The sequence below is a fragment of the Peromyscus maniculatus genome, chromosome 1 (genome assembly GCF_049852395.1).
Source record: "Peromyscus maniculatus bairdii isolate BWxNUB_F1_BW_parent chromosome 1, HU_Pman_BW_mat_3.1, whole genome shotgun sequence".
NCBI classification, from domain to species: domain Eukaryota; kingdom Metazoa; phylum Chordata; class Mammalia; order Rodentia; family Cricetidae; genus Peromyscus; species Peromyscus maniculatus.
This window is the reverse complement of record NC_134852.1, coordinates 101842423-101863311: the sequence shown is the minus strand read 5'-3', so window position 1 is coordinate 101863311 and position 20889 is coordinate 101842423. Positions and strand designations below refer to the sequence as shown.

Below are 20889 nucleotides of genomic sequence, written 5' to 3'. Positions count from 1 at the left end.
AAATGACACACATTCAGTGTCAGCTCAGTCAAGATGCATACCAAACAAAAGCTTGAAATTATGTTATACATTTTCTTCTATTGGAACCCTGCTGGAAAATGACATCTCTGGAAAACAGGACACATGGAATGTGCTAAGTATAGTAACAAAGAACAACACTCACACATGTTTTTTCTTCAGTTTCATCCTCAAAACACTGGTTTTCTTTATTTTGCTCAATGTATGAAATATTTTCCTTTGGTCCACTGCAACCTGTAAGCTAAAAATAAAATGAAAAGTTTAAAAATCAACACTTATTTTCTGCAATGCAAATTAAATGTTTTTCAAGTTTTTAACACATACCTTAAAATACCTAAGACCTGAATAAATGTTATTAGCTGCTACGTATGTCAATTTTAGAATATGGATGTACTATGTAACCCATTTTTATATTGCTCCTGAGGAGAAGATACAAAATAGGACACATTCAAGTTTTTAAATTCCAAAGCATTGCCACCAGGGAATATTGAAATTGGACTGGTCCCAAGTAAACTGATGACCTGGTAAAAGCTGAGCGTGGTTAATAAGTAGATAGAAGAGTTTATTTCATCTTACATCTATTTTCAAGAATCCTCACTCTATGAGGAAGGGGTCATGAATCTGAGGAAGGACCTCAGAAGAGTTAGAGGAAGAAGAGGTATGAGTGGAAATGATGTAAATATTGTACTCAAGTATGAAAGTCTAAAAAAAGCAAAAATTCTATTAACAAAGAAATATTAGGCTCAACGAAATGAAGATACTTAGGATTTCCTTTGTGTGGTGATATTTTATTTGTGGTGAAATGTGATATTTTATTTGTATGTTAATAAATAAAGTTGTCTGGAGATCAGAGATTAAATAGCCATTAAGCAGAAGTCCGGCGGTGGTAGCACACGCCCTTAATCTGATCACATGGCAGGCAGAGTCTCTGTGTGGCAAAGGACACAGCCAAGCATGGGGACACATGCCTTTAATCCCAGTACTAACCATAGAGACCTGGAGATCTGTTTAGACAGGCAGTGATGAGGAACTCATGTGGCTGGGCTTAGAGCAAATGAGAAAGCAGAACAGAAAGGCAATAAAAACACAAGTCAGACAGGAAGAAATTCCCTCTGGAAAAGCAATGGAAGTGAGGTGATAAGATAAGGCAGTTGTGGCTCTCTGATCTCTTTGGCTATTACCTCTATATTTGGCTCTGTGTTTCTTATTTACTAAGACTGTTTAGAATTTCATCTACACCTTTGTGTCTAAGTCATAGAGTTCCTTTGTCAGCCTAGGCTCAGTCTATGATGCCAGATGTGTTTCTACATGTGTGTGTGGTGATAACACCAGGGTCAATGTTGGAGGCACAACTCAGTCATCATATATCCAATAAACACATAAACTCACAGCCATTGTGACAGTATGCACAAAAACTGCACAGGCTCCAGTCAGACAAAGTCCCAGTACAGAGAGTAAAAGAGAGACACATGATCCTAGCATTAGCTGAGGAGCTATTGTTATTGGTAGTTGCTGGGAGAGAGTCAGTTTTCATTAATGATGTGACCCCTGGTAAGCTGAACACAGAAAAATGAGGCACCAATCACAAAACAAGTTGGGAAACACAAACTGGACTTGATTGGGAGAAAAAAAGAAAAAGAAGTAATATCAAAGTTAAGTAGGAAAAGATGGGGAGTGGAGATGGTGGTGAATGGAGAGGGGCACTGAGGGAGTGAATATGTTCAAAATACACTGCATGAAATTCTCAATGAATTAACACAAGAATATTTTAAAGATAACTATATATTCTATGAAACTTCTGCCACAGTAAGTATCCAAAACACTTTGTGACAAAAGGCCATTCTCTGTAGTTCTTTTCCAGGGCTTTAATTCCATACAACTGCTTATCTGGTTTCCCTGCAGTTTGCATTGCCAGGACTTCATATGATGGATTACTTCAGTAGATGCTCTCCTATAATTCTTTTTTAACTTTAGCATGCAAATTGATACATTTCTTTATGGAATTTCATACATCCATACATACATTTTAAAATCAATCAGTATCTTGATTCCAATAAGTCTCGTCACTTAATGGGCACATTCATATGAGTTATATAGTCAGGTTGGAAGTCCCAACTTGTTTTATAGTCCATGCCCTAAAGAGTTGTAGTAGCCTTTACCTACTACTCGGCAAATTACCAGTTTAATGGCACTAATAATTGTAGGGGACTTCGAGTGGGTCACAAACACTAGAGACACCCTTTTTGATCTAAAAACACTATCATGGCATCTACATACAACGGTGAAGGCAAATGTGTCCTGCTGATAGTTGCAGAGCTATCTTGTCCTCCTTATTTCATCACCCCTCTCTCTAATGTTTTACTGACTTCAGGTTTAAGAATGACAAAGATTAAGACCAAGACTAAAGGGTAGACCAGATGGCTCAGATGGTAAACAGGCTCACTGCCAAGCCTGACAACCTGAGTTCCATCCTTGGGTTCCATGTGGTAGAAGGAGAGAACTGGCTTCTACAAGTTTCCTCTGACTTTCACATTACAATGTCACGCACATATACATGCACACACACACACACACACACACACACACGTGTGCACGCATACATGCACACATGCACACACGCACACATGCACACATGCACGCACATGCACATGATAAATTTTTTTTGTTTTATTCTTTGAGAATTTATACATGGATATAATGTGTTTTGATCAGTTCTGCTCCTCCTTCCAACTCCTCCCTCATCCCTTTACCTACTTACTATTCCTGCCCAATTTCATGTATTTTTTTTCTTTAAACCACAGAGTCCAATTCATGTTGTCAATATGACCATGAGGGACATCTACTGGATCACGAATAGCTTTTCAGAGACATCATGCTTAAAGAAAACTGACTCCTTCTCCCAGAAGCCTTCAGTTGCCACTAGTGCCTCAGCTGGTAGTGGGGCTTTACGACCACCTCCCTTCACCATGCTAGGATTTTGGTTGACTTCATTTTGCATAGTCATGTGCATGCTGACACAATCACTGTGAGTTAATTCATGCAATTGCTCTGCTGTGTCCATAATACATCATTTCACTGTAGTCAACTACCACTTCTGGTTCTTACACTTTTTACATCCCCTCTTCTGTGATGATCTCTGAGCCTTGGTTAGTGAGTTGTGAGATAGATGTCTCATTTAGGTATGAGCACTCTAAAATCTCTTGTTCTCTGTATATTCACCAGTTGTGGATCTTCATATTAGTAACCATCTAAGTACAATAAGTTATTAGGAATTGGTTCAATATTATGTTCATTTAGCAGAATAACAGCAGTAGGTTTTCTGCTAGAGCCTAAACCTATCTACCCATATGTTCTTGACATCAGCAACAGTGCCAGACATGAGTTCCAACTTGTAGAGTAGCCCCTAATCCATAATATTCCTGACACTATTGAACCAGTGGCCATATCTTGTCAGACTGGTCATTATTGTAACTTGTAGGTATGATGGGTAAGATTGATGATTATTTTTCTCCCCGTGTAGCATGCATGCCACTTTCCAGAACTATGAAAGCTAGCCAGTAGGGATGAAGACTCTAGATCAGTAGCAGATTGATTTCTTTATGCCCTCTGACTCAAGTATGTGCTGTCTAATACCGGAGTACCATCTTTGAGAACCCACATGGTAGAGAGAACTGACTCAACTCCCACAAATTGTCAAACATATGCCCACACATATACATAAACACACAAACCTGAAAGATTGAAACTAAAGTTTTCCCACTTCTAAAAGGAACAAGAATAATACATATTCATCTAAATATACTAAAGGATTTCTCAAAGAAGTGGGCCTCATAGCTCTACTGGATATGAGCATCTCCACATACAAAGCTTAGATATTGTGAGGTAGAGCATTTGAGGTAATTATGACACATGCTAATTTCAAAGCTTATATACATGCTGAAATGTTAAGCTATTGCAAGTGAGCCAGGTTTAGACATGTTTTGGTATAAGGAGTACTTCGTTAGCAAAAGAGATGTAAGCATTCTACCCAACAGGTGTAGGCTACTCACATCTATGCATTTACTATGGAGAAGAAACTCAAGTCCCATGTTCAGATGTCTGGAGCTGCTGAGCAAATTTGGATGTTCTTACTGTTATGTGAAATTCTTGATTTTTCAAGTACTCACAGTAGGAAGTAAAAGGTTTCAAGTGGTCATCATTTCTGGCTGAGCTGCTGCGTTAGACCTGACAGAACACCCTCATTCTACATGAAGTAAAATGATGCAGAACTGTAACGTGGGCCAATCTTCCAAAAAGACAGGAGACTCACCAGCAGGGTAAGGTGGTTTATTCCACCCCGGGTTCCATGATAAAATGTTCCCTGCTTAAACCATGTACAGAAAATAACTCTCAGTTCACTGGCCTGATGTTTGATCGGGGACCTGCTTCCTTCAGTTTTGTTTTGGGTTTTTTGGGGTTTTTTTTTGGTTTGTTTGTTTGTTTGTTTTGTTTTTTGTTTTTTTGTTTTTTGTTTTTCTGTCTGTAAGCCCAGACCCTCTATTCACCTACCAAAGCACTTCCATACTTGACAAGTAGAATGCAGACTGCTACGTGCATACCCAACGAAAGCCAACTGGATTATTACATAAATTCTGTTGAAATTTTGTTTTTGACAATGAGTACATTTTAAAACAGCATGTGAACTAACATGGAAAACGCCCGAAATAATACAATACTGGGCTACAGCTGACATAGGGCAGCCAGTCTGTGAATTCTGCCTTAACCTCAACACTAGCCTTTCTTTACTGAATACTGAACTAAGGAAACTCATCAAAGACCTTCCCGTCCTCACCATTTGCATTCACTCTAACTTCCACCATCTTCATTCCCTTCCACTTTCTCTTATGTCATACCATTAGCTACTTCTGTGAGACCCTTTGCTCAGAAACATCTCTCTAGTACTTTCAACCCAGCATCTCAGGCTGTTCCTCTTACAGAGTTATTTCCTCAATTTTTTTGATTATACACTATTAATACAGACATCCTTTGTATTATAAAATATCTATTTGCCAACTTTAAGCTGATTCATCATATAAATAAATTAATAAAAAAATTAAAGGATAATTTTTTGAAGATTTTATTTTTATTTTTAATTATGTGTATGGGTTGAGGGGGAGTGGGTATACGAGTGAGTGCAGTACCCACAGAGGACAAAAGAGGGCAGCAGATTCCCTGGAGCAAGAGTCATAAATGGTTGTGAGCTGCCTAAATTGGCACTGAGAACAGAACTTGGGTCCTCAGCAAGAGCAGCACATGCTCTTAACTACTGAGCCATCTCACCAGTTAAAAACGTGTGTGTGTGTGTGTGTGTGTGTGTGTGTGTGTGTGTGTGTGTGTGTGTGTGTGTGTGCGCGCGCGCAAGTCCAGTTTGTGTGTTTGCATAGACCAACCACTCTAAGGCATAAGGTGTGAATTTTGAGTAGCTCTTGCACAGGGCCTATTACAAAGCATATGAATACTGATGTTACAGAAGATAACCAGAATCACAAACTCCTGGCTGCAACAAAGTGGGATACAGAATGAATATACTTTCCTAGCTTTCTGTCAGACTCAGCTCCTGAGGACTGAGTAACTGCCTACTTTCTAAAAGTGCAGCAAAAAGCCCAAATCCTTACAAGCTGCCCTCTTGTGTTACTTTCGGGATCTGATTTTTTTTTAATCCAATCTAAATTGTAGCTTTGAAAAAAGTCTGGAAATAACTATCCTAGCTGTAGAAACACGGGGATCTCATCAGCACAAAATAGAACACAGAGACAGGAACTTCGGCAGAGCCACGCCCTGGAGATTGCCACCTGCAGACCGCTCCATCATGTTACACCAAAGACAAATCCACAGCAAGAAGTCTTGTCCATGGTTCCTAGAGTTTCACTGCAGAACCTAGAGCAGAATTCAGTTTCTCTGCTTCAGATAAAGAAACAAAAGCTTATTGAGGTAGAATTCCTTACCCCAAAAAGGCAAGAGCAATTCTAATTTGGTTTAATTCCATTCTAAAAAACCATCCTTTTTCTGAAGTGTAATCAAACAGATAATTTTTCAATTATTCAAGGAAACATTATTTGATAATGAATCCATGAAATATGATGTGAGAGTTATTCGATGATATAAAATTATTGAATGTAATCCAAGAACTTTTATCTAGAACTGCCCCTTTTAACCACAGTAATGAAAAAAAATGTATCTCTTCTTTCATGCTTGTTTTTCTTGTTACTTGAAATTATATTTTTAAATTACTGTAACATAGAGATTATTCTTCAAGAATTTTCTGTGTAATCTCCTTCCATTTTGCTTAATTTTCTGTGACTTCCTCTCTGAAGGACTTGATACTTCGACAGAGTAGTTGCCCTGTTACATAACTGTAGTTCTTTTAAAATTTAATTTTGTTTCTGTCTTGTTATTCTCTTCACTGTCAGCACCGAATACAAATGCATAGCAGTTACAGCACACACACATTAGCAAGAACCCTATGCCTGCATTCAATGTTTTCTAGCATTGCTAATGTTCCTGCTTAAACATTTTTATATAACAATACACTCACTTCTTCCACAAAAGGAGGATCTTATGGTGAGGCGGTCAGTGCTGTCTTACCATAGATAAGAACAGTTTCTAAATATCCTATTAGTTTGAAATGTTGAACTCCGTTTACTCCCAGAAGTTTGGAGCCTAACTTGAATGTTACAAGTGGTCATGTTTCTGGGGCAACTTCCAGAAAATGCCTCTGCTCTTCCATGTCCACGTTTCACATTTTTAGCATTCAAATAAGGTGATAGCATAGGAATCTGTATTTGCTTGTTTGCCTCAACTCTTTGATGTGGAGATGGGTATAATGCTGAAGAAGATATATAGGCATCTAACAAGTTAAAAATTTAATTGCAGACTATTCATTGATGCTTGCTGTTGGTTTCCTGGTGAAGGAATCGATGTTTATAATATCTATAACGTCCTGAACAGATTTGTTCTAAGTACTCTATGTTATCTCAACTCATCCATAAAAAGTATCTTTGAAGTGAGCCTATGTTTTTTTGAAAGCCTACTTTAGTGATTTTAGTATGAGGCTTGGTGTGATTAACCTGCCCATGGTTGAATAACTAAGAAATGATAGTGTCTGAATGCAAACCCAAAGCACCTTGTTCTCTATACCTTGAAATACTGTCCTCATAATCTAAAAATTTTCAAGTGACCAAGTGCACGAAAGGAATGCAATGACAATCATACTCTTTATTCAGACTACCACATATCAAATGAAAAAAAAAATACTAAACCAGTTAATTGCTCTACAATAGGACCACTTACTATATAATTTTTTTTTTTGGTTTAAGACACACAAGCTATTTTTTAAAGCACTGAACAGCTTTAGCAATGTATCCATTTTCTGATAATTGTCTGCCTTGGTGGTGTGTGGGGGGGGATGACTGCAAGAAGGCTGGCAAGCAGGAAGGAGGCTGACTTGCTGACTTACAGGCACAGCAGGAATGTGTGAACACATATATGCAACTATTATGTTCAGCTTTAAATTGCTCCTTGGCAACATATTCAGAAATTGGAGGAATAGGGAAATAGGAGGGTAAGAAGCCACAGCCACATTAAGGAAATTACTGGCAAAATAAAAACCCCGATGATTAAAAATATAAAAGAAAGCAAAAGGGTCGGAAGACACAAAAGACACTTCAAGGCAAGTGCATCAAGTTACCATGGCAACTAGAGGATGTGGGTTGAAATTTATATGACTCCATTGTTCCAGCAGAGAGGTTCTAAATGACACCCTAGTGGCCTCGCGGAGTCATGCATCTCCCCCAGTGCTCTGGCTCATTACTGGAGAGTGCTTTAGGCATCAAGAAGGAACAGGATCACAGTAACACTGTCGCTTCCAGGCTCCCTACTCCCTCAAGTGAAAACACTTGTCACTCCAATATTGAGCACAGCACTCATTTCTGGAGCCAGTCATAACCCAGCCTATCAAAATATCAGGACACTCGTACGCACAGGTGGCTGAGGACAGCAAACATTTGCCTCACTGTCCTCAGTCCAAGATTCAGTGTTCCCAGAATCCTCAATTCTGAGCACTCTTGTGTTCTGAATCCTTCTGTTTTCCTGCTAAACCAGAAGTCTGCCTTGGTTACCAGGTGACTTAGCTAAGCTCCTAAAATTCTGGATGGCCATTCAATGCCCTTATCAGCCATAACAGTCCAATACTAAGGACAAACATTTGTTGGAGATATTTTGCATTTATTATGTCTTGTAATAATCAACAGAAAGCAAATTGGTCATTGTCTGTAGTTGTTTGATGTGCTTTGATTACTGTGTTAAACGTAGAGGAGAAACTGAGGCTTAGAAAAGTTAGAAGATTTTTCCCCCAATTATCCTTTAAAAAGCCAAATTTGTCTCCAGTTCTGACAACAAAGCCTCTGCTGAGAGTATTTTTTTTTTTGGTCTATGAAATTTGACTGTGATGAGGTCAATGTTCTAACACAAATACTCTCAGAAAGTCAAGGTAACCCCAATATAATGGTTTTCTATTGCTTTATTCTTTTGGACAGATGGAGTGATGACAGACAGCTCCTGTTCAAATTAAGTCCAAAGTAGACACACTCCTTGTGAAGTGGCTGTCCTAGAGATAGCCTCATTACTTCAGCTAGACCTCTCCCACTCCTTGCCCTCTCTCATTGACCTTTGATGGAAGGAAATGTAGAAAGGGGTAAGAAAGATGGATTCAGCACCTAAATGCTAAGCATGGCCCTAGCCTTTTGAATACTCACATATAACTGTATTACTTACTTTTCTTGTTACTATGAGAAAATACTGGTTAAAAATCAACTTAAGATAAAGGGTTTGTGTTGGCCCACAGATTGAAGGTACAGTCCCTTAAGGTAGGGAAGCCGTGGCAGCAGGAGCTAGAGGCAGCTGGTCTTATTGCATCCTTAGTCAGAAAGCAGACTGACAAATGCTAGTACTCAGCTCACTTTCTCCTTCATATGTAGACGGGAATTCAGCTGGTGGGATGGTACATCTAGTATTTAGGGCAGATCATCCCACCTCAAAAACCTAATCTAGAAAATGCCTCACAGACAAGCCCAGAAATTCATTTCCATGATAATTCTAAGCCATGTCAAGTCGACAGTCAAGATTAACTATCTCAATAGTGTATATAGAATACACACACACACACACACACACACACACACACACACACACATATATATATATATATATATATATATATATATATATATCCTATTGAAAAAAATCTGTGGGTCAATTATTTCCATTCCTATTTCACATAGCTGTTCAGCCAAAAATGAGCAGATAAATAATTCCCATGGATTGCAGTTAGTCACTATTAGAGTCTCAACAAGTGTCATAGTCACAGTCTTGTAGCCTTTTCCCTTATACCTTGGCATGTCCCTCAACAAAGCTTGTAAAACTATTTTTAAGTGATACAATTTATTGATAATAAAGTACCACCAAGAACAGTCAAAATAGAGGAAACAGTAAGAATCAACTGAATAAACAGAAATAAATTTACTTATAGCTTTATATTGCCCCATTATCTAATTCTTCTCTTCAAGAGGAATCTGGTAAGAGAATCCTCCAGCCCCTTTCCCAGGAACAGGGAAGCACAGAGTGAAGATTTTTAACCAAAACTTTCCCTCATTGTAATAAATAAGCACCAGCTTTCTAAAGAATCAAGATAGTTAGCAAGGGAACCAGTAATGACAGTTTTTGTTGTATTTCCTGACATTTCTAAGCCGTTTCCTGGTTGAAGTCATGCTTGGAGATTCATCTACAATGCACACCACCCATTTTCCTTATTTGGTAGAGTAAATATTAGTTCCTATCTTCTGAATGAAATTAGATCATCACTCGGCATCTTATGTGTCGCACGGATGTTACATTATTCAGGCATAAATCAATGGACATAATTAAATCTTTAATATAAATTTGAATACTAATTTAGGCCACTATTTTCTTTATTACTCTTCTGTAATATAGCTTCTTTGGAGAAAAATAAAAGCAAATCACCAGTTTCCTGTAGAACAAAATGTGAATAGAATAAATTTAACAACTATACCATGTTATCATAGCAACCAAAGTTTAAAAAAAAAAAAGAAAAAGATGTGATAAAAAAACGACACAAGAGAACAAATGCATCAAGTTGTTATGGCAACTGGAAAACGTGGGTTGAAATTTATGTATGTAGAATCCAAGAGAATATTCTAAGCAACTAAAATAAACATTTGCTTATTAAAACCGTCCCCAAATAGTACTTATCTATAAGCATTAAAGTGTTTTCATTATTTTGTCTGCATTTTCTTTTATTTCCAATGGCTGGTTTTAAATTGAGAGCATTTGTATTTTCAGTCCAGCTCACTTTTTGGCAACAGATACACCATGATGCAATTTGGTTTGCAGAAAACGGTACAAAAGACAATTTCAAAATAGCATCTTCAATCATGTTTTGGTTTCTTTTACTCCCTTAATCGCCTGTGAACAAAATTCCTATCTTTTGTGCTTTTCTTCTCTTCTTTACTTAATGAATCTAATTCGCTGTGATCTCTTTGCCCGATATCAGGATCTTCATCTAAAGCAGAGTGTGAGTTGCTGTGTTCTGCCACAAATTTCCATCTTTAGGAAGGTTTCTGATACCTTCTTTAACCCACCTTTAGTGGCACGGGTTGTTCTCAACTGCGTTTTCTAATGTCACCTGCAATTGTGTATACCCTTTTGCCCCACACTTATGTAGAGTACTTCACTGTGAAAGCAGGAAAGATTAGAATCCTTCTTGACTTCGAGCATGTTTTCTACTGGCACTCACACTGTCCTCCACGACATTCTATTTGTCTAGTTGGTACTTGTCCTTTAAGATGCATCATAGAGATAGTGTCCAGCTTTCCTCATTTAAGCAGATTGCCCTCACCTTTGTCTTTGTATCACCTTCATGGACTTAGAGATCAGGGCCAGCACCTTTATCAAAGGCAATATAATTAACACCATGATAGCAGCTATTGCTTATTAAAGGTGTGTGTGTGTGTGTGTGTGTGTGTGTGTGTGTGTGTGTGTGTGTGTGTGTGTGTGGTGTACCTCTGCTAGGTACTCTTCATATATTAGTTCATTTCATCTTCACACAAATCCCTGTAAGGTAAACAGCAGTGTCACCACTCCCTTATTTTGTGGAGGAAAAACAATTTCATGTGTTTAAGCCTCATGATTTAGAACACCCACAAAACAAGTTTCAGAAAAAAGATTTGAACCTCTGTCAGTAAAATATCCAGGTCCATGACCTTTTATATTTAGTTAACTGCTGAAAAGCCTTCTGTGATTTGTCTCCTCACTAGACAGTGAACATTTTTGGGAACTTCTGTATGTCTACTTTGCAAATCATCAGACACGCATCCAATATCTCTTGTTCTTTGCAATGACAAACAGAAACTTATGTACCATAATTGCCCATCATAAATTGAATTTCAGGGGCTTAGTTATTGCACTAAAGGTAAAAAGGAACAGGTAAAATTAGCTTAATAATACATTTAGTTTAAAATGTTGCTAATTAATATGCCTACATGTCATTGAGATTAAAGGTATTGAGATATTTTGTATCTCATATGTGTGTGAGAACTCAGGCCTGTAACCACTAACTAACATAGTGAACCAAGCATACTTAAGCCATGTGGGATGGAGTACATACTCAGAGAGTGATGGTGAAAAATAACAGAAATGGATTGTTGAAATAGAGATTTGCATTGGTAAAAAGTACAAACTTACCATTATAGAACCCTTGAAAGGCTGCATATGGAGGAGTTCAAAGTGTCTGCTTCTACAAGGAGCATTCATAGTGCTACATTCGTGCCTTAACAGTTCCAGAAAGTTACCACATTCTGACCAATTGTGAATCAGACACACAAGTCCATAATTGAATTTATGTTACTTGAAGTTTTATCTTTCCATTTTCTACCATTATTTTTCCAGGCTTGCAATATAAATTATAATACATTATATATTTCTTTTTTATTTACATATACATGTGTGAGGCATGGGGGGTATGTTTGTACAGAGGCCAAAAGAGGGCAGTAGTTCCCCCGGAACTAGAGTTACAGACAAGTGCTGGGAAGCAGGCTGCTGTCCTCTAGAAGAGCCACAAACACTTAACAGCTGAGCCATCTCACCAACCCCTTTACTTCATTTCTAAAGCTCCTTTAGATCACTTTAATCAGTAAGTATTGACATTAGATTAAATATATGCACTTTTATATTTGAAGTGCTGGAAAGGAAATGCATGCTAGGCACAAGCAGTCTATGAATGAGCTACAATGCCCAACCCCAGAATATATGTTTTTAAATTATGCAGGGTTCAGTCAAGACGTATTTACCACCATAAATTAGTTCTCAAAGTAGTTCTCATTTATAGTATCTGCATATTAAAATAGGCTATCTTAAACTCTTTATATTACATTGAATATTGTTAGTAGAAATAACACTTTTCCAAAAGTCATTTGTATAACAAATAAACTAAACATTAAGTACCTGTTGTAGTCTAAAAAGAAAAACCTATGAAATCAACTGTACTATTACCATTCAACATTAATTCAAATGCTCTATTACATAAAAAAGACCTGTAATAAAACTCACAATTTATAAAATTAAACAAAATAATGTTATTCTTGACTAAAAATAAAATGAGAAATGTATAACAACAAAATCAGATGGGAAATAATGGTGGCAGAAAATATATATAATGCAAGCAAAGATGGCATTTTACCATCTCTTGTTCAGTATAAATAGGAAAGATCTAGCCAGAAAAAAAAATAGAAATGTTATGATTTGGTATACAGAAACAAAAAGGTCCACCAAAGAAAAAGCTAACACAATGTGGAATGAAATTAGCAAAAAAATGTAGGATATGAAGTTAACACAGACCAGCCCATAAGAAAGTAGCTGTCTAAGAACTTAAAAGAGCAATACTTATCATAATGATAAGAATAATTTATTAATAAATTTAAGTAGAGTTAAAGCCTCTTTACAGATAAAGCTATAAAATACTGATGAACAAATTGATAAAGACAATAAAATAGAAAGATATCTTATGTTTATTGATTAAAAGAATTAATATTGTGAAAAAGTCCACACTACTCCAATTGATATACAAATTAAGTACAGTCAAAATGCCAACTATATCCTTCACAGCAGGGAAATTCATCCTAAAACTCATATAGAAGAATAAAAGCAACCATGAGCAAAGAGAACAAAGCAGATGATGTTATAACACACGACATTAAAATGTACTAAAGAGATAAAGTGGCCATCACAGTATAGTACTGGTATGAAAACAGACACACAACTCAATAGAGTAGGATGTGCATCCCAGGAATGGATCACAGATTTGCAGCCAGTGATTTTCAATGGGGGAACCAAGAATACATGACTGGGGCTAGGGGGCTTTGTAAATCAATGATAACAGAAACTTGAACCCATATGCAAAAGAATGAAACTAGATTCCTATCACTTACCATTAACAAAAGCCCAAAATGTATTGGAGACTTATAAGTAAGGCTCCAAACTATGAAATTATTAGAAGAAAACAGAGCAAATCCTTGAGGACATGGGTATTGTCCTAAAAAAATATTTTAGATCAGACATTGATCATACATGCCATAAACACAAAAACATACAAAGTAGATCTACATAAGACTAAAATGTTTTTACATGAGAAAGGAGTGGAAAGAAAACCTGAAGAATGGAAAAACAATTTGGATTGATAACCAGATTAAAATAAAGAATTCAGACAACTTAACAAGAAAATATAGAAAATATTCAAATGACCTAATCAATATATCTCAAAAGCATGCACACAAACATCCAAGGAGTCTTTCTAAATACTCAGTATCTGTCACCATAGGGGGGAAATGCACATCAATATCACAAGATACCATAGTTAGAATGACTATTAAAATTAAAATAACAAATTTTGGCAAGATTACAGAGAAAGAAGTCCGACATATAGTGTGAACATAATTACTTTAGCCATTATGGAAAACACTGTAGGAGTTCATCTATAAGAACTATAAATAGTCCTTAGTGTGCTTGAGCTCCTGGGTTTGATCCCCAACACTATAAAGGGAGGAGAAAGTAGGGGGGAGGATGAAGAGAAAGAGGAAGAGGAATGGGAGGAAGAAGAGGGGAGGAGATAGGGGAGGAAGAGGAGGAGGGAAGACAAAAGAGAGAGGGAGAGAAAGAGGAGAAGGAAGAGTATACTTGACCATATGACTCAACATTGCCCCTGAATATGTATCTGAAGGAAAGGAAATCTGTATGCCAATGATAAATATGTATGTCTGGGGTATATTTGTATGTTTACATGTATATGCATATATATGTATAATGTTTAGATATTTATGTTTATTATAACACTATTCAAAATAGTCAAGATATGGATTAAGCCAAAATAAGTATCTAACAGAATAATGCATGGATACATAAAATATAGCATATATGCACATGCAATAGTTTTTACCATAAAAAAATATAATAGCATCTAGTAATTTGCAGCCTCAGGTTAAGCCTGAAAGACACTATACAAAGAGATACAAAGCAGGTACAGAGAGACAAATAGTACATGTTCTTGTTCATATGAAGAAGCTCAAAACATTGATTTCATATAAGTAAGGAATAGACCAGTAGTTTCCAAAGGCTATAAGTGCAAGATGGAGGGCAAAAATAACAGAGTTATCTAGCAGAGTTTTAAGTTCTAGTGTTCTACATCACAGTAAGGTGATTTTCTCTTTTAAAAATTAATTGTATATTCAAAATAGCCAGCAGAGAAGATTTTGAATATCACTAATACAAAAAGTCATAAATAAGGTTATAGATATACTAATTACTTTGATTTAATTTAATGTGCCAAGGTAGTTATACCCCATGAATATGTATAACTACAGCAAAGTAATATATTTGCACAACCGTCTATATAGACAAAAAAAAATATTCACCAGCTAAACCTCAGATGGAGGACTAATAACAAAAATATATAAAGCACTATAAAAAATAAACACCAAAAATAACCCACACCAAAGTAATCAATCAATAAATGGGTTAATAAAATTAATAGACAGTTCTCAAAAAATGAAACAGCAATTGCCAATGAGTATTTGTTTTAAGTGTTAAACAACCTTACATCAGGGAAGTACAAATTAAAACTTTGAGATTCTATTTCACCCCAATTAGAATGGCTATGATTGAGAAAATAAATGATGAGAAATGCTAGTGAGGATGTGGGCAAAGAGAAAGCCTTATCCACTGCTGATGAGAATGTAAACTGGTATAGACATTGTGGAAATCAATATGAAGGCTTCTTTAAAATGAAAAGTAAACTGCTATATGACTCAGTTATACAACTGCTGGCCATTTGCACAAAGAACTCTATATTCTTCCTTGAGGTGCTGGTACATTCATGTTTATTACTGTGTTATTCACAAAAGCAAAGAAATGGAACCAGTGTAACTGTCCCAAAACAAATGAATGGATGACAAAAATGTGAATATACAAAGCAATAAAATTTTATTCAGCTAAAAAAGGCCACCATGATATATGCATGAAAACAGTTATGTCTAAATAGTATTATATCAAGGAAGGTGACCTACACTCAGAAAGGCATGTTCTCTCTTAACTTAAATCCTAACGTTTTTTTTATTTTTTTATGTATTTTTCTTTGCTTTTCCATCATTCCTATCAGCTCTGATTCCTTGTTTTCCTTAATTTCTCTTTGGTGCATCCTCTACCATTATGATCGAACCAACCTTATTCATGAGGCAGTTAAAGCCCACACAACATATAGTCAGATACTTGCTATCTATGTAACTTTGGTTAAATAGCTTCACCCTGTAAGTTAGTTGATGAGATAAGCAGGAGTCATGAGATAAAAATCATAGAGCATATTTATTGTGTCTCCTGCTTTTCTTTAACCTTACACATTAGAGAAAGTTATTTCCCTGCCAATGATAGAAATTCAACCTCATTGCCTTTATGCTCACTCTTAGACAGTCACTTTAAGTGCCAACACTAATCTTAGCTGAGTAAATAAAAATGAAAAAAAAAAATCCAGTATAATAAATTAAGCCTCTCTACCCTGATTTTTGACTCCTCTAGGGTTGGAACACAGAAAACAGGAGAAATAGTTATAGGAAAGCAGTTTGTTAACTGTGACTCTCTCCAGACTTAATGGGCAGACAAGAACAAAAAACACCCTTAGAAATGCTATCCTAATGTTATCCCAGTCATCCAACAAGTCTAGGAAAATCCAAGACATTGGAGTCATCCAAGCACTTCTTGGACAGGAGTAGACTTTGCATCTGCCCCATTTTAATATCTTTTACATAGTCAGTATTTCTGACGTGTTTTTAATATGGGAACTGATGATAATTAACCAGTTTGCATGGTTTTTGAGTTTTATACATGAAATAGAAATCATTTGGTCCAATTACTAGTTTGACAAGAATTTACTTTTAGTTTTTTTAAGATTTATTTTATGGTATACATATAAGTGTTCGCTTTGTGATCTTAGAAAAGTAAGTTCCATTTCTTTTGTGCTATTTTTTAAATGAAGGCATCCATTTCATATATTGGATATACAGCTCTATTTTAAACTGAGACAATGAATATTAAGATACACATGTCATATACATATGGTATATATACATATACATATGACATGTGTATCTTAATATATATATACATACATACATATATATAATGAGATCTGGCAAGATTGCTCAGTGGGTAAATGTACCTGCCTCTAGGCCTAATGACCTGAGTTCCATTCCCAGAACTTAAGTAATGGAAAGAGAGAATCTAATTCCAGAATTTGTCCTCTGACTTTCACATTGGCTCTTTGTGTTGTGCACAACCCCATACATGCACACAAAATAAATAAATAAATTCTGCTATTTGTTAATTTTGGATCCTACTGCTTTGCTGAATATGTTTAGCAGCTGCAGGAGTTTTCAGATGGCTTTGTGGTCTTCAATGCTAAGAATCATACTGTCTGCAAACAAAGATGCTTTGACTTCTTCCTTCCTATTAGTACCTCTTCGATCTCCTTCACTGCTCTCATTGCTTTAGCTAAGACTTCAAGTACTATATTGAACAGGAATGGAGATTGTGGACATCCTTATCTTGCTGCTGATTTTAGTGGAAATGCTTGAGTTTCTCTCTACTTAAAATTCTTTTGGCTGTGGGTGTTGTATATTACCTTTAACATGTTGATATATGTTCCCTGTATTTCTAGATTCTCCAGGACTTTCATCATGAATGAATATTACATTTTTAAAAAGGCTTTTTCTGCTTCTAATGAGATGATCACATGGTTTCTTTCTTTGAGTCTATGTATGTTGTAGATTACACTTGTCAATTTATGAATTTCAAGATGTCGCTGAATCTCTGGGATGGAGCTGACTTGATCATGGTGTTTAAATTTCTGATGTGTTCTTGAATTCATTTTGACCATGGACCAGTAGAAGGCCATACACTTAACAATATAGGATATCACATTTTGGATTTGGTGGGGAGAAGATGGGGGAGGGATGGAGAGAAAACAAATTTGGGAGGAAGGGAAGACAAGATGAAACCAAAAGGAGTTGGGGGGAGTGTTAATGTGCTTGGGGCACAGTACACAAAATCTTCAAAGAACTAATAAAAATAAGAGAAAATATGTCATGAAAATGTAATGAATGATATCCATGTTGGAAATAATGCAACTTGAATAATGTCACATCCTTTTTTACAGCATCCCTTGAGCATCAGGCTGAGACATTAAGCATGGTATGATGAGAATGGCAGCCAGTTCAGATAGAGAGGGGAGTTCTCTAAACTTGGAATGAGAAAACCTACTTCTTAGCCATGTTTCTTTAAATAATAGATATAATGCCTAAAAACAGCTTTTGGTATATAAATTGAAGGAGAACCTGGATTTTTATCTCTACAGTTTTTCTGCTATATTCCAGGTTAATAAGTAATATGCAAAGTTCTCCTGGGCCTCTAAGTAAATCTCTGTACCATATAGCAAGTTTTCATCATACAAAGAAAAGGTGTTATCAACTAAACTGCATGAATGCTTGTGCACCTCAAGAATGTATGGACGCCCTCCTAATTTGCTCTTTGATTTTGCTTGTTTTGTGGTACAGGAATTGAATCTAGGGCAAGGGCTCTAGCTATATCTTCCGCCTGATCACTTCTTTCTACCCATTTCTCTTTCTCTACTATTCAAACACCAGTGGTGGCTATCTTGATCCAGGCCATCTGGTAGAACATAGCCACATTTATTGATTTTGAAAAAGAAGTCTTAAATCCTTTGGTAGGATTAAGTATTGTCATTTTTTAAAAATTATTTTCAATTGCAAGAAAAGGCTTTTGGAGTAAGAATGCTTTGTTCATTTTTAATTTGTTTAAATGTTACAATTTGAATACCAAGTGCTAAAAATCCCAAAGGTCTCAGGAAATAGAATTCAATACAAACTAGAGAGTTCATACAAACAGTGTTTTGTCCCCAAGATAAAAAAAAAGTTCAAACTCAGAGGAAAGACCAAAGGAGAACTATGACATGAGTTGGCTGCTTCCTGTATAAGGGCTATAATCATATCTACCATCTTGACCAAGACACAAAGTGAAGAAGGAATGAGAGGAAAACAATTTAGAGTCAGGGAGAAGGGAAGGGAAGCAGCATAAAGCAGAGGGAATTTCCACATATTAACTGCTTATTTTATCCATTAACTTAGTTCAATTTTTATGGTCTTCCTTTTATTTCCCGGGCTCTGTATAGGTATGGAAGATACAATGATGAAGATACACCCATCAGCAAGCTAGAAAGTATGTACCTTTTAGGGGACTACCTAAAGTAGTCTACCCCTGCAGTAGCAAACAGAGCAGAGCCTAAACCTGAAGATATACAGCCAGAAAAAAAAACCTGCACTTGCACTCTTAAGCTCTGAAGCTGAAGCAGAGCAAGTGTGGAGCAGTTCGTGAACACTGGTATCATGTAAAACATCATAACTCTGAGAGACAGGACAATGACTGGATAGAAAGGAGTCTCTGTAGATAAACCTAATGAGGATGGAGAAGCCAAAGCAGTCAGTTCAGATCTGGGGAGCAGAGCATCATGGGAAGAAGCCATTTGTGTGGGGGACAAGAGGAATCAATTACAATGAGCAAAGCTCGTGGCCACCTTGTCTCCACAGAATGTATGGATGCTATGAACACATAGAACTACCTACTCTAGAATCCAGCATGTCAGGCTGCTACTCTATGGAATTCAGGTCAAAGCCCTGAGACATAAAAAGGAGTGAAACAGAATCTTAAACTGACTGCACCAAAACCTAGACCTGGACAAACAATTCAGGTAAATGGTTCCCCCTGGAAATGGCAGTGGAAATTCTGCTATAACAACACATGAGGTATACATTAAATATTTTTAGAGCAAATTTTATAGAATTTGGTTTTGTGGATGCATATTACTATATAAGTATTGTTATATTGCTTTAATATTAATGTCCCCTGTATTTAATTCTCCATCTTTTTATTATTCTATGTATTCATGATGTGTGTAGGCACCTATGCCATAGTATGCATACATAGGTAAGAAGACAATTTTGTGGAGTCAGTTCTCTCCTTCCATATTTATATGGGTCCAGGGATTGATCACAGATCATTGAGTTGCTCTTCTTTATCTGCTGAGCCAACCTGCCAGCCCCTTTGTTGTGTATCTTTAAATAATAATTTTTATTCTGGAATGAAAATTTTTACACTAGTCAGCAGTACAGTATGCATGTATGTATGTATGTATGTATGTATATTAGAATATTAATTTAGCAATCTTTCCTTTTATACATAGGGAACTGAAGCACAGGAGAAGTAATTGCCCAAGGTGATAAAAATCAACAAATGGAATTTAAATCCAAATCCCTTTAATTTGGTGGTAATTCCATTACCTACAACCTATTTGAAGCCAAAAGAGAGATTGTTACACACGGGTATTATGGAGACCTAAATTTCAGTTTATTTGTGGAATTTGTAAACAAATTATTTTTACAGAATCATATTTTTAAAACTTCCTGAATTTTGCCTTATTTAAATTTTGTCTAGGCATTGACAATGATTAAATGATATGCCAAACATGTAATTCAAATGAAAACACAGTACAGGCAAGTGGCACACTGGTCAATTATTTAAATCAATTTTGTTAGCACATGACATAACAGGTCTTATTATGGCATTTTCATGCATGTATGTCTCATACTTACTCCCACTTATCCTCTCTTTGCTTTCCCTGATCCCCCCTCGTCTTTAGTCTCCGTCCTCCCCCTCATTTGAGACATGGTCTTTAACAGTCTGCTTTTCTGTCAGATGCATCCCACTACCTGCTCTTTTCTCTGCCTGCTCCCATATTAGCCAACATAAGCCAGAATCAGAGAGACAAATATCACACATCTTTTCATATATGTGGGATGTAAATTTAAATGTATATGTGCATGTTTACACACAAATGTATTTGTCTGTGTGTGTGTTTGCATGTATGTGTGCATGTGTTTGCATGTATGTGTGTGTATATGTGCTACATAAAAGTAGAAATGGGTGGGTCAGTTTTTAACAGTTGATTCTCATGTGGCAAAAGCCATCATTAGTAAAAGTTGCTGATTACTATGGTGTATATTCTCCTGGCAGGAACAATCTCGAGTTATTAACATAATGTCAACCGGGTGACAAAACTCTTTGAAAATTTAAAAATTAGTTTTATGGGCTAATCCCAAATCCGCCTTTAGTACATGACTGGGAAAAAGGATATTTCTTCAGGAC

The 20889-nt window shown here is 36.4% G+C and overlaps 1 protein-coding gene across 7 annotated transcripts in view; it reads right to left on the bottom strand.

The window, feature by feature from the left end:
- Dlg2 (discs large MAGUK scaffold protein 2) overlaps nt 1-20889 on the bottom strand; it is a 1859766-nt gene that overhangs the window by 1525918 nt on the left and 312959 nt on the right. For all 7 annotated transcript variants that reach the window (XR_013043174.1, XM_076547134.1, XM_076547135.1 and 4 more), the window contains one exon: nt 164-259. Coding sequence is in view for 4 of the 7 variants with exons in the window: in XM_076547134.1 (XP_076403249.1) it covers nt 164-259 (96 nt within the window). In the remaining 3 variants the exon portion in view is untranslated. The remainder of the gene's footprint in view (nt 1-163; nt 260-20889) is intronic.